This window comes from Garra rufa, chromosome 22, assembly GCF_049309525.1.
Source record: "Garra rufa chromosome 22, GarRuf1.0, whole genome shotgun sequence".
NCBI classification, from domain to species: domain Eukaryota; kingdom Metazoa; phylum Chordata; class Actinopteri; order Cypriniformes; family Cyprinidae; genus Garra; species Garra rufa.
In genome coordinates, this window is record NC_133382.1 from 6,897,068 (window position 1) to 6,911,418 (window position 14,351).

Sequence of the window (14,351 nt, forward strand, 5' to 3'; positions counted from 1 at the left end):
GCAGTTTATATCTCAGTTGTGAGTTTTTTTTCTGAATTGTGTAAAAAAAAAAGAGGCAGAATTGTAAAATAAAATGTTGCAATTACCTTTTTTATTCAGTTGTGGAAATGGTATTTTATAGAAATCCCCATTTCAGCACCACAACTTTCTAGTTTTATTCCTATCTGTATAGAGTTTTCATGGCGCTTCATCAATCAACCATATTGGCGCCACTGAACATTTGGAGTACTATAGACTGACAAAAGTTATAACAATCAAGAAGAGTGCAAAAAACTGTCTGAAGAACAAAAGGTGTTTGTGGTTGGCCAAACTGAACAAGGATTTCCAGGGCAAGGATCTTGACAACATTCGTGTTTGTTCTTATCATTTTCAGTAAGGTAGGTGAAATATTAGGCTAATATCTAATCAATACTGCTCGTACGTATCTTTACCACATATTAATGTTAGTTTGTCAAAATATTGCGCCCTTTCCTGCTTACTAAGTCCTTCTCTATATGATTTAGCAGCTTCCACACAACATATTAGCAGAACAACATATTCATTAGCAGTGTTGGGGGTAAAGCATTACAAGTAACGCAAGTTATGTAATAATATTACTTTTTCCAAGTAACTAGTAAAGTAACGCATTACTTTTTAATTGACAAGAAAATATCTGAGTTACTTTTTCAAATAAGTAATGCCAGTTACTTTTCCCCCCATTTATTGATTAAAAGCTCTCCTGTCATGTTGAGAGAAATTGTGAGTAACTTTAGTTCTAGAATAAATGTGAACATGCATTAATTCTTCTCACTCACTAAAAAAAAAAAAAAAACAGATACAGTATTTCTCAAAATAAATAAAAACCATGAAATTAAACACAAACCTGCAATAATTAAATCTGTTAAATAATACAAATATCCTTAATGTATTTAATCCCATTTTATTAACCGGTGTCTTTGCTGCCGACCTTCGATGATCCAATTCATCAACACTAATAAGCAAAAATTACTCAAGATAATCTAACATTTGTTTTCTCTTTTTTTATTTTTGCTGAAGAGTTGACGTTTTTTCTTCTGCGGTCGACTGTACAGACGTGAATTTACTTTTCTCTAAGCCTGAGGCTTTTGGTGTGAAAGGGCTTTTACATTTGCCAAAAAATAGAACTTTTTTATATTAAAAACAAACAAGCACGCCCTGCCCAGATTTAAAAAGTGATTTTAAAAGCACAGCATTACTTTACATTAAAAGTAACTAAGTAACGTAATTAGTTACTTTTTTAGGGAGTAACTCAATATTGTAATGCGTTACTTTTTAAAGTAACCTTCCCCAACACTGTTCATTAGTACATTAACCGTAATGCAATCCATGCTGTTGTTTACATCGGAGTATCGCCAATATGGCCGCGCATCCCGGTAATTTACCAAATCGTGAGGTAAGTGCAAACCCTCTATTCTGAAGGTTTGTTGACAGCATTTTCTGATTTATGGAGAGATTTTAAAAAAAGCTAAATTCCCCTTTAAAATATTTTCAAAAATACTTTATCCAATGTTCCAACTATGAGTCTATTAATCAGTATTTCTGGCTTCCACATGAATATGTGGATGCCTTTTTCTCAATGATAACCTATTCCAACTCAACCCCACCCCATACTTCAAAATCGTACAGTATTCATAAGAGGGCATGTCATTTCCTGTTGACCTGAAGCACGCTATCAGCGCAGCACAGACAGACTAAAGGAAAACCAACGAGAGAATAACACCATTGACTGGGAGGTGAACTAAAAAGCTACCATAAAGTCATAGTGGTCGCACCAACACCCTTGTCTGAAGTCTGTCACGAAGAAACGTGAGTCATAAAGCCGAAATAGCCTTGAATGAAACACGCAAAGCACAGCCCTGAAGTTTACACTCACGCCTCAGTCAGTGTTGCCATGTCAATGATTAAAAACACACAGGCGCTGACAAGTTCTCTTCACCGTTTCTCTTTTTTTATTGTCTGCTTCCTCATTTCTCAGCTTTTCCAGCTTTGGACAATTGTTCCTTTGCTTGGTGACTGACTGTAAATAGAATTATGGTTTAATATGCAGTTGTATTGTAATTCACCTGCTCGTGTGTGTGTCGTTTCAGGGCTGATGTTTATACTTTCACACACCCCTCCTGCTCACTTCCACTCGCTCAAACTCGTCGAGCAACACAAATCTGGGCACATTTTTTTCTCACACTGACAGAACAGCACTACAGGTCTACAGTATGGGGCTGAGACGTCCCGGATTAAACCAGAAACAGACAGAAATGCTAGTTTCTTACTGAAGTGAACTATCCCCAGAACTCAAAGAAGAAGGAGTCGAGGGATTATTCTGTTCTCTGAAGGTAAATTCATTTGATCTGTCATCTGACTGTTTATATCAATCTGTGCCGCACTTCGTACAGATTTGCATGTGCTATAGCTTGGTTATGAACAGCTGTCAACAGTTGTTCATAACAAAGTTGCTATCTCTATGTTCCTGCAGTAACAAGTACATCAGGAACTGATTATAATTGAGTCAAATGAGACTTCCAGCATCATAATAACTAAAAAAAAAAAAAGGCATTTAGTTGTACTTTAAGACCTGATTCACAACCAGGAGTTTGTGTTTAGTTTTGCTTTTGTATTATTTTTCGTTTTGTTTTGTTTTGTTTCACTTTGCGTTGTTGTGCTTTTAGTTCTTAAGTTATAAAACAGAACTAATGATTTACAATATTAAGATATTAGCAAAAAATAAGATTAAAATGATTAAAAAGTGATTCATATGGCATATTTAGTTTTAAAAGTTCAGTTATACATGATATATACAGTTCATAAACTGTTTACTCTATGCACACTGAAAAAAATGGTGTAGAAACCATTTTCAATGAGAAATTATTAGTAAATTTTAAAATAAAAATAAAAGTAGCACAGTGAATTAAACTTTTTTTAATTCTTTTAATTCTACTTTTTACAGTAGAAAGACGAAAATAGCCTAGTATTTTCTTGCAAAAAGTATTCAAATAATCTTTGCCTTATTTACAACTTCAAAAAAAATGTTTAAAACCATTTTAAACATTATTTGTTTATACACATGCTGAAAGTTTTATTCATCGGAAAAACCTGAAAATCTACTCAGCTGTTTTTAACATAATAATAATAATAATAAATGTTTTTGAGTAGTAAATCAATTTCTGAAGGATCATGTAACACTGAAGACTGGAGTAATGATGCTAAAAATTCAGCTTTATAATCACAGGACTTAATTTTATAGGAATAAATTACATTTGTGTAGAATTTATAGAAATGAATATGTAGCCGGGATGCTTTAAACCGATCGATAAAGACATTTATAATGTTACAAAAGATTTCTTTTTCAGATAAATGCTGTTCTTCTGAGCTTTCTATTCATCAAAGAAAGCTGAAAAAAATCTACTCAGCTGTTTTCAACATAATAATAATAAAAAATATTTTGTTTTTTTGAGCAGCAAACCAGCATAGAATGATTTGTGAAGGATCATGTAACACTGGAAATTCAGCTTTAAAATCACAGGAATAAATTACGTTTTAAAATATATTCAAATAGAAAAAATATTTCAAAAATGTACTGTTTTTGCTGTACTTTGGATCAAATAAATGCAGTTTGCTAAACAGTATGTAAATATAAATAGGTAAATTTCAGGATAAAATGCTCTGAAAGAGCACTTATTTTTTGTCTTTTTATTCTAAATGTGCATGTAATTGTTTTACCCTCAGCAAGTAGCACGCTGAATTGAACTTAAAAATTTAAAGTAGAAAGACTAAAATAGCCTAGGATTTTCTTGCAAAATGTATTCAAAAAATCTTTGCCTTATTTACAACTTTGAATAATCATTTTAAAACAGTTTTTAAACATTATTTGTTTACATACATTATATAATATATTACGAATCATGTGTGTATGTTTTATATGTAACAGTTATTAAATGTTCAATCATCTGAACACTGTCAAACCATTTGCTAGATGCAGTGAGGACTCCTGAATGTGATCACGAGTGGTTCGGACACATTTTTCTTGACATTAGAGGCGTAACTGCCTGCAGTTCATTCCAGAAAGGCACAGCAGATGATGGCTGTACTTAAAACGTACGCTCTTTGGCAGCAGCTGCTGCTGGTGTGGCAGCTTTTATGATTAATACACTAAGAAGTCAATTAACCAGTCATCACAGAAATGTCCAATGATCTGTTTTATACATTATGTAATTAGTATTTTGCAACAACCACAGTGAAACCGAGATTGCAGTTTGCACATAGCATGATGCGTTTTCCTGTTTTACCAGTTGACGTTTCCCCTATTTCGGTGTCTCTTCTTCTGTGTAGGCTTGTGGGGTTAGTGCAACGTTCCTCTGCAAAATACACGCACTTCCTGTAGTCAGTGTTGTGCAGTAGAGTCAGCTGTCGCTTTATATTTAGCAGATCTGGTTCCTGTAGTTACACTTTAGCTTCTAAACCATATTTTAAAATAATATACTCATTTTAAACACAGTGAGTGTAGTTTCTCTTTTGCACTTCACTACAAGTCACAAACAAAAAGCAACTATCTGCCTTTAAGGCAAAATCTTTAAAAAATATATTGTTTTGAGGCTGTCTGCTTTTACAAATCCTGACAGGTTTCTCTCATCTCTCCCTTTCTCTCTTTCTGACACACCTGTGGTTCCCCTGGTTTGTCTGCATTCCTTTGTTTCACAAATATTTTGTGTTGTGAATATGATAGTCCCACCCCTTAAAATAGTATATTTTATTATATACACTACTAGTCAAAAGTTTTTGAACACTTAATGTTTTTTAAAGAATTCTCTTCTGCTCACCAAGCCTGCATTTATTTATTTGATCCAAAATGTAGCAAAAGCAGTAATATTGTGAAATATTTGTACTATTTACTGTTTTCTATTTGAATATATTTTAAAATGTAATTTATTCCTGTGATGCATCTTCAGCATCACACGATCATTCAAGAGCATTTTTACTGGTATTATTTTTATTATCAATATTTGATACAGTTGAGTACATTTTAATTGTTAATTATAATTCATAAATTTTTTTGTATATTTTTTTATATTATAGAAATCAATACTAGGATATTTTAAATTGATTGGTAAAGACATTTGTTACATATGTAACAAAAGATTTCTTTTTCAGATAAATGCTGTTCTTCTGAACTTTCTGTTCATCAAAGCAACCTGAAAAAAATTCTAGTCAGCTCTTTTCAACATAATTAGAATAATAATAATAATAATAATAAATGTTTTTTGAGCAGCAAATCAGCATATTGGAATGATTTGTGAAGGATTATGTGACACTGAAGACTGGAGTAATGATGCTAAAAATTCAGCTTTGAAATCACAGGACTAAACTTTAAAAGAATAATTTACGTTTGTATAGAATTTATAGAAATGAATATTTAGCAAGGATGCTTTAAACCGATCGATAAAGACATTTCTAATGTTACAAAAGATTTCTATTTCAGATAAATGCTGTTCTTCTAAACGTTCTATTCATCAAAGAAAGCTGAAAAAATCTACTCAGCTGTTTTTAACATAATAATAATAATAATAATAATAAATGTTTTTGAGTAGCAAATCAGCATATTAGAATGATTTCTGAAGGATCATGTAACACTAAAGTAGTAATGATGAGTAACGATGCTAAAAATTCAGCTTTAAAATCACAGAAATAAATTACATTTTAAAATGCATTCAAATAGAAAACAGTTATTTTAAAGAGTAAAAAATATTTTAAGATTTTACTGTACTTTGGATCAAATAAATGCAGGCTTGGTGAGCAGAAGAGACTTTAAAAATCTTACTGGTAGTGTAAGTATATGTAAATATAAATAAGCAGATTTCAAGATTTCAGGGTAAAATACAAGTAACACACTGATGTAATATACTGTACATATTTGACTAATAATCATCTGAAACTATCATTCCTTGATGTTACGATGTTCTGGGCGGTTCCTAGGGTGTTTTGGATGGTTATGTAGTGGACCCTTTAATATTCTGGCTCTTAGTAAGTTGTTATGTAAAGGTTTGTTCTGTGTTTTGAGTTTTTGGCTTTGTTCTGCGTTTTGTTTTTCTTTTATATTCTGGTAAGTCTGTATGTGAAGTTTTGTTTTTGTATTCTTTTATTTTAAGTCTGTTCATAGTTTTGATTTGTGTTTGATTTGTGTGTGTGTGCATCATTTTATATTATTGTCTTATTATTTATTTTTATTTTTTTTTTAATTATTTTTTTTGTTGTTGTTTAGTTTTAATATTCTTTTTTCTAGCAAGTCTTTTTGTATTTCGCATATTTTGGGTTTCGTTTTGTCTGAACTTCACATTGGAGTTATTCCAAACAAATAACCTATTGCCCCCCCCCCCTCTCTCTCTCTCTCTCTCTCTCTGTTTCTCTCTCTCTCTCACCTTTATCTTCAGATCTCATGATGACTGTAAACAAACCCTGATTTCCTGTTTGCACTGAACACCAGCCACATAACAGGTTTGGGATCCGCAGAAGTGGGCCACTATGTCACTTTCACAGCAGGTTCTGGTGAATTTTGAATACAAATACACTGCTCGAGATGGCAGAGAGGTGTCCATCAAACCCAACGAGCACTACACCCTAGTAGCCAAGACCAATGACACCTGGTGGCACGTTCGGCGGGATGAAACCGAAAAACCTTTTTTCATCCCAGCTACGTATGTGACCGAACTCCCACCTGAGACCAACCAAACTCCACTGGAGCCTCCGGAAGAGTTCAGCGGAAGTGAATCCCTCAAGTCCAACTCAGAGACAGTTCCCGATGGTCTTCCCGCCATCATTGAGCCTGCTGAGGTCAAGCTCCGAGTCCCTGCCTCTATAAAACGAGACACGGAGAAAGACGGTCATAGAATATCAACGTATATTATCCCAAAGGAATTCTTTGAACCGAAGGGGTTGGATCCAGATCCCATAAAGACTGAAGCAGAGGCCGGTCCTGTGCCTGAACTCCACATCTATGACACAGTTAGAGATCAGTCTTCTATCACTGCCTCTTCAACTAATGGGGAAACACCACCGCCGTCTATCATACTGCCTCCTGAACATACAGTCAGCTTACCTCAATCCCCACAACTGGAGATAAAATCACCTGTAAATGCAACAGGGAGGCCTCGGGTGGACTCCAAGTCTTTAGATCAAGATATTCAGATGCCCAATAGAGCTGGTTGGGGTGATATCTGGAACCCCATGAATAAAGAGCAGAATGTGTATGAAAGTTTGGATATGTTGCAAGAACCAGAATCCTCAAAAGCCAAAGATAATATGACTGTAAGCCCTGTCACACCAGATCAGAATATGGTAAGTAATACTTTAACGTGCCAAGTAAAGTTACACAGCAATTTCTGTTCTGTCCTCCAAATATTAACAAGTGGTAAGATATTACCTATTATGACCCTGCATACTTTATATGTCCAAGAATATAAAGATTTGGTTCACTTCTTCATGATTAAGCTGCTTTTAAAGACCACGCGGGGGCGCTGTCTGCAAATTAGCATCAGAGCCTACAAAAATGAAACCATAGGGAGGTTGTCTCAGGTGTCCAAAAAAAGAGAAAACTTTATACTGTATAGACTATAAACAATGTTTACTTCAATCAAAGCTAGTAAGGAGCTAAAGTGAAGCTAAATATATTATTGTTCTTAAATAAAAAGTAGTCACATGTAGTTGTGGTCAGAAGTGTACATACACCTTGCAGAATCTGCGAAATGTTAATTATTTTACTAAAATAAGAGGGATCATATGTAATGCATATTATTTTTTATTTAGTACTGACCTAAATAAGATATTTCACATAAAAGACATTTACATATAGTCCACAACAGAAAATAATAGTTGAATTTATAAAAATGACCCCGTTCAAAAGTTTACATACGCTTGATTGTTAATACTGTGTTGTTACCTGAATGATCCACAGCTGCTTTTTGTTTTTTTAGTGTTAGTTGTTCATGACTCTCTTGTTTGTCCTGAACAGTTAAACTGTTTACATTCTTTAGAAAAATCTTTCAGGTCCCACATTTTTTTTGGTTTTTCAGCATTTTTGTGTATTTGAACCCTTTCCAACAATGACTGTATGATTTTGAGATCCATCTTTTCACACTGAGGACAACTGAGGGACTGCATTAAGAACCTGGGGGTGAAAACTTTTGAATTTGAAGATCAGGGTAAATTTTCCTTGTTTTGTATTCTGGGAAACATGTAAGCATCTTCTGTAGCTTCTGAAGAGCTGTACTAAATGAAAAAAATATGATGGCAAAATAAGAAAAATGTACACATTCTGTTCAAAAGTTTACGACCCTGGCACTTAATGCATTGTTTTTTGCTTTTGAAGCATCAGTGAGCATTTGAACCTTCTGTAATAGTTGTATATGAGTCCCTCAGTTGTCCTCAGTGTGAAAAGATGGATCTCAAAATCATACAGTCATTGTTAGAATGGGTTCAAATACACAAAAATGCTGAAAAATGCAGTGGGCAGTTTAACTGTTCAGGACAAACATGGGTCTCATGAGCAACTATCACTAAAAAACAAAAACACAGTTGTGGATCATTCAGGTATCAACACAGTATTATAAATCAAGTGTATGTAAACTTATGAACAGGGTCATTTTTATAAATTCAACTATTATTTTCTCTTGTGGACTATATGTAAACATCTTTAATGTGAAATATCTTACTTTGGTAAAATCAACATTTTGCTGATTCTGCAAGGTGTATGTAAACTTTTGTGGGGTTGTGCGTTCTAATAATGTTACTGGGAGAACATTTGTTTATAACTTTGAGAGAATCTTAGCTAAAATTTCCTACTAATAAACATTTGTTACAGGCTACTTTCTGGATAGTGCATGCACTGTTAGTTGGTTTTGTTGTAAGTTCATTAAGTTTTTTTAAGAAGTTATGAATGTTTTGAAAGAATTTAAAGGACTTTCTATCCACCTCGTTTTTATAATAAGAGCGGGCACAGCTCTGGCTTACGGTCTCATCCGCGTCCAGCTATTTTTAACTATACAAAACAGCTAATTTTGCTCCTTGATATTGCAAATAGGTGTGTCTTACCATATTATTTTAATGTATTATAATAATTATGAAAACACTGGTTTGTAGTGCAAACAGTTTTACCATTTACTGCACGTTGTTATTCTTCTCATCATTTTTTCTATGGCGGCAAATGAACCGGAAGTCTCCAAGTTCCACGTTGAAGATAAAGGTGGATACTAGGTCTTTTCAGATTCCTAGTGCAGTTTTAGAGCCCCTACAAACTTTGACACTTTTAAAGCAACTAAACATACGCGCATTGTAGTCCCGTTTTGAATCAAATGACTCGCAATTCGCACTTTAAAGTCCTGTAATGAATCAAATTATTTACTATACGTGGTCCTTATATATTAGTCCTGTCTGATTCTAATGATTTGCCATACACACTTTAAAGTCATGTTCTGAATCAAATGATTCGCCATAAGTGCACTGAAGTCCCGTTCTGAATCAAATGATTCGCGATACGTGCTTTAAAGTCATGTTCTGAATCAAATGATTCGCGATACGTACTTTAAAGTCCCGTTCTGAATCAAATGATTCGCGATACATGCTTTAAAGTCATGTTCTGAATCAAATGATTCGCCATAAGTGCACTGAAGTCCCGTTCTGAATCAAATGATTCGCGATACGTGCTTTAAAGTCATGTTTTGAATCAAATGATTCGCAATTTGCGCATTGAAATCTCGTTCTGAATCAAATGATCCGCGATATGCGCTTTAAAGTCCCGTTCTGAATCAAATGATTCACGATACGTGCTTTAAAGTCCCGTTCTGAATCAAATGATTCACGATACGTGCTTTAAAGTCATGTTCTGAATCAAATGATTCGCGATACGTGCTTTAAAGTCCCGTTCTGAATCAAATGATTCACGATACGTGCTTTAAAGTCATGTTCTGAATCAAATGATTCGCCATAAGTGCACTGAAGTCCCGTTCTGAATCAAATGATTCACGATACGTGCTTTAAAGTCATGTTCTGAATCAAATGATTCACGATACGTGCTTTAAAGTCATGTTTTGAATCAAATGATTCGCAATTTGCGCATTGAAATCTCGTTCTGAATCAAATGATCTGCGATATGCGCTTTAAAGTCATGTTTTGAATCAAATGATTCGCAATTTGCGCATTGAAATCTCGTTCTGAATCAAATGATCCGCGATATGCGCTTTAAAGTCATGTTCTGAATCAAATGATTCGCCATAAGTGCACTGAAGTCCCATTCTGAATCAAATGATTCACGATACGTGCTTTAAAGTCATGTTCTGAATCAAATGATTCGCCATAAGTGCACTGAAGTCCCGTTCTGAATCAAATGATTCGCGATACGTGCTTTAAAGTCATGTTCTGAATCAAATGATTCGCGATACGTGCTTTAAAGTCCCGTTCTGAATCAAATGATTCGCGATACATGCTTTAAAGTCATGTTCTGAATCAAATGATTCGCCATAAGTGCACTGAAGTCCCGTTCTGAATCAAATGATTCGCGATACGTGCTTTAAAGTCATGTTTTGAATCAAATGATTCGCAATTTGCGCATTGAAATCTCGTTCTGAATCAAATGATCCGCGATATGCGCTTTAAAGTCATGTTCTGAATCAAATGATTCGCCATAAGTGCACTGAAGTCCCATTCTGAATCAAATGATTCACGATACGTGCTTTAAAGTCATGTTCTGAATCAAATGATTCGCCATAAGTGCACTGAAGTCCCGTTCTGAATCAAATGATTCGCGATATGCGCTTTAAAGTCATGTTCTGAATCAAATGATTCGCCATAAGTGCACTGAAGTCCCGTTCTGAATCAAATGATTCGCGATACGTGCTTTAAAGTCATGTTTTGAATCAAATGATTCGCAATTTGCGCATTGAAATCTCGTTCTGAATCAAATGATCCGCGATATGCGCTTTAAAGTCATGTTCTGAATCAAATGATTCGCCATAAGTGCACTGAAGTCCCATTCTGAATCAAATGATTCACGATACGTGCTTTAAAGTCATGTTCTGAATCAAATGATTCGCCATAAGTGCACTGAAGTCCCGTTCTGAATCAAATGATTCGCGATATGTGCTTTAAAGTCATGTTTTGAATCAAATGATTCGCAATTTGCGCATTGAAATCTCGTTCTGAATCAAATGATCCGCGATATGCGCTTTAAAGTCATGTTCTGAATCAAATGATTCACCATAAGTGCACTGAAGTCCCGTTCTGAATCAAATGATTCACGATACGTGCTTTAAAGTCATGTTTTGAATCAAATGATTCGCAATTTGCGCATTGAAATCTCGTTCTGAATCAAATGATCCGCGATATGCGCTTTAAAGTCATGTTCTGAATCAAATGATTCGCCATAAGTGCACTGAAGTCCCGTTCTGAATCAAATGATTCACGATACGTGCTTTAAAGTCATGTTCTGAATCAAATGATTCACGATACGTGCTTTAAAGTCATGTTTTGAATCAAATGATTCGCAATTTGCGCATTGAAATCTCGTTCTGAATCAAATGATCCGTGATATGCGCTTTAAAGTCATGTTCTGAATCAAATGATTCGCCATAAGTGCACTGAAGTCCCGTTCTGAATCAAATGATTTACGATACGTGCTTTAAAGTCATGTTCTGATTCAAATGATTCGCCATACGCGCTTTGTAGTCCCGTTTTGAATCAAATGATTCGCGATTCGCGCATTGAAATCTCGTTCTGAATCAAATGATTCGCGATACGCACTTTAAAGTCCTGTCTGATTCAAATGATTTGCCATACAGACTTTAAAGTTCTGTTCTGAATCAAATGATTAGCCATAAGAGCATTGTAGTTCCGTTTTGAATGAAATGTTTCGCGATTCGCTCATTGAAGTCCCGGTCTGAATCAAGTGATTCGCGATATGCGGTTTAAAGTCCAGTTCTGAATCAAAAGATTCGCCATATGTGCTTTGCAGTTCCGTTTTGAATCAAATGATTCGCGATCCGATTGGAGCTTTTGTTTGAAACAGTGAATCATTTTGCGACGCAGTAGTTAACTGATTCGGAGTTTTAAAAAGCTCCGTTAATACTTTGCTTGCTTTCTCCATATAATTTATTCGTTGTTTGAAATTAAATCATTAATTAATAGGCCTGACTTACAATGTTTTTATTAAATTGTGAAATTGTGATCACGTTAGACAGTTTCCATCGTATTAAAAACATTTCAAGACATGACATCTGGTACTTGCCTAAAAAGACTGGTATGTGCGTTGTTAACAGATTACAGTAACAGTTTGGTCAACCTCGACCTATGTAGAGAGAAAAAAAGTTTTCAAAAGCATCTTCCCCTCTGCTTGTTTCACAAATCGCACCCTGTGTAAACATATGTAAATAACTAATAAAAATAGTCCCGTACCGATTCTAAACGGAGGTTCAAGCGAACTACAGTTGCTATGGTTACAGCCTCACTAGTCTTGTGTGGTAACTGAAAAAAATAATGCGTTTTAAACTTGACTTATTTCACATGCAAAATTAAAGCTGTACTCGCCAGGTGTAGAATGAAGAATCAGACTGAATAATTCGGATTCTAATGTGGACAAAATGTGTTCGGATATATATCTGTTAGCTGTATATTTCTAAGTTTGAAGAGAATGTATAGCCTATTTATTAGCGACGTTTCGACCCTGATCAAACGCCCAGTCAGACTCCATTTCTGGAGCTCCCTGCCAAGTGATCTGCATGTCAATGGTCTGCTTGTCTGTTTGTGTGTACGCCCGCTGCCCCTCACCGGCACAGAACCGGCTTCTCCATCCGTTTTATCCTCAAGACGCTCTGTACGGTGCGTATGAAACACTTTTATTAGTCTGCTAGAGTTAGCACGGAGTTTACCTCGTTATGTTTTGAGAGAAGCAAAACATTCTGCATGGATCTATATATAAGCCTGCTAATTTGACTGTGTATGGGGGAAGGGGTTTTCAGCCATACTACCAGTCAAATGAAGAGCACAACAGGTTAGGTGAGTTGCTGCCGAGTGCCCTAGTGAGTGTGAGTGGCACTGTAGGGAGGTACAGTACCAGGCGTTTGCAACCACTCCCACAAACGCACCTGTTTCCCTGCGGAGGGGCGACTAAAGCACGGCAGCATTAAAAAAAAATGGATTGCAAACAGCGGTTGGATTATCGTTTGCAGCTTTTTGTAATCTAAGCGTTTGGAGACGAAAAGGTTTCACCTGTGCAAACACCTGCTGTAAGGTATGACAAAATAATCCCAAACTTCCTGTTGGGAGAGATGCGTGAGCAATCTGACAGAACTGAGTGGATTTGACGGATAAAACTTGCATCGCGGTTTGTACTTACAGAATTTAAATGCATAAAATAAATATCACGATACCGTGAAAGATATCAATACGTATGTAAGATATAAGTACTTTTAATAAAAACAGAGTTATTAAAACAGGGTTCTAGGTTGTGCAATTTTCCTGAGATGAATGAAAAGTAAAAAATAAATAAGCAAGTGAGTAAATAAATCACTATAATCGGCAGAATTTAAAAGAAACAAAAAAAGATAATTGGCAGAATCACATATTTAAAAGTCATAGATATTTTCTGACTATACCAGTCTTTTTAAAAGATTTTTAATGTTTTTTAAAGAAGTCTCTTCTGCTCACCAAGCCTGCATTTATTTGATCCAAAGGTAAAGCAAAACAGTAAAATATTATAAAATATAAAATACCTGTTTTCTACTGGAATATATTTTTTAAATGTAATTTATTCCTGTGATCAAAAATTTTCAGCATCATCTCTTCAGTTTCAAGTGTCACATGATCCTTCAGAAATCATTCTAATATGCTGTTTTGCTGTTCAAGAAACATTTATTATTATTATTATTATTATTATTATCAATCGGTGGGCTACGAGTATTATAGAAATAATAGCAAGGATGCTTTAAATGGATCAAAAGTGATGTTAAAGACATTTATAATGTTACAGAATAGTTCTGTTTCAGATAAATGCTATTCTTCATAAAAACTGAAAAAATTCTACTTGGCTGTTTTCAACAATAATAATATTTTTTGAGCAACAAATCAGAATATTAGAATGATTTCTGAAGAATCATGTGTGGCATAATGATGCTAAAAATTCTGCTTCGAAATCACAGGAATGAATTACAGTTTTTGCTGTACTTGTCAAATAAATAGAGGCTTTGTGAGCAGAAGAGACAATCTTACTGTTCAAAAACTTTTGACTGGTAGTGTATAAAAAAGTTATTTAGTGAGAATGTTAAATTTTTATATCTAATTATATATCATTTGATTTAAAA

The 14,351-nt window shown here is 34.7% G+C and overlaps 1 protein-coding gene across 2 annotated transcripts in view; it reads left to right on the forward strand.

Moving 5' to 3' along the window:
* The first annotated feature begins 2,134 nt into the window (after positions 1-2,134).
* arhgap27 (Rho GTPase activating protein 27) overlaps positions 2,135-14,351 on the forward strand; it is a 53,908-nt gene continuing 41,691 nt past the window's right edge. The window contains exons 1-2 of one of the 2 annotated variants that reach the window (XM_073828023.1): positions 2,135-2,348; positions 6,438-7,341. In XM_073828023.1, the coding sequence (XP_073684124.1) occupies positions 6,529-7,341 (813 nt within the window). In that variant the 5' untranslated portion in view covers positions 2,135-2,348; positions 6,438-6,528. The remainder of the gene's footprint in view (positions 2,349-6,437; positions 7,342-14,351) is intronic. The other variant, XM_073828024.1, reaches the window with a different exon arrangement.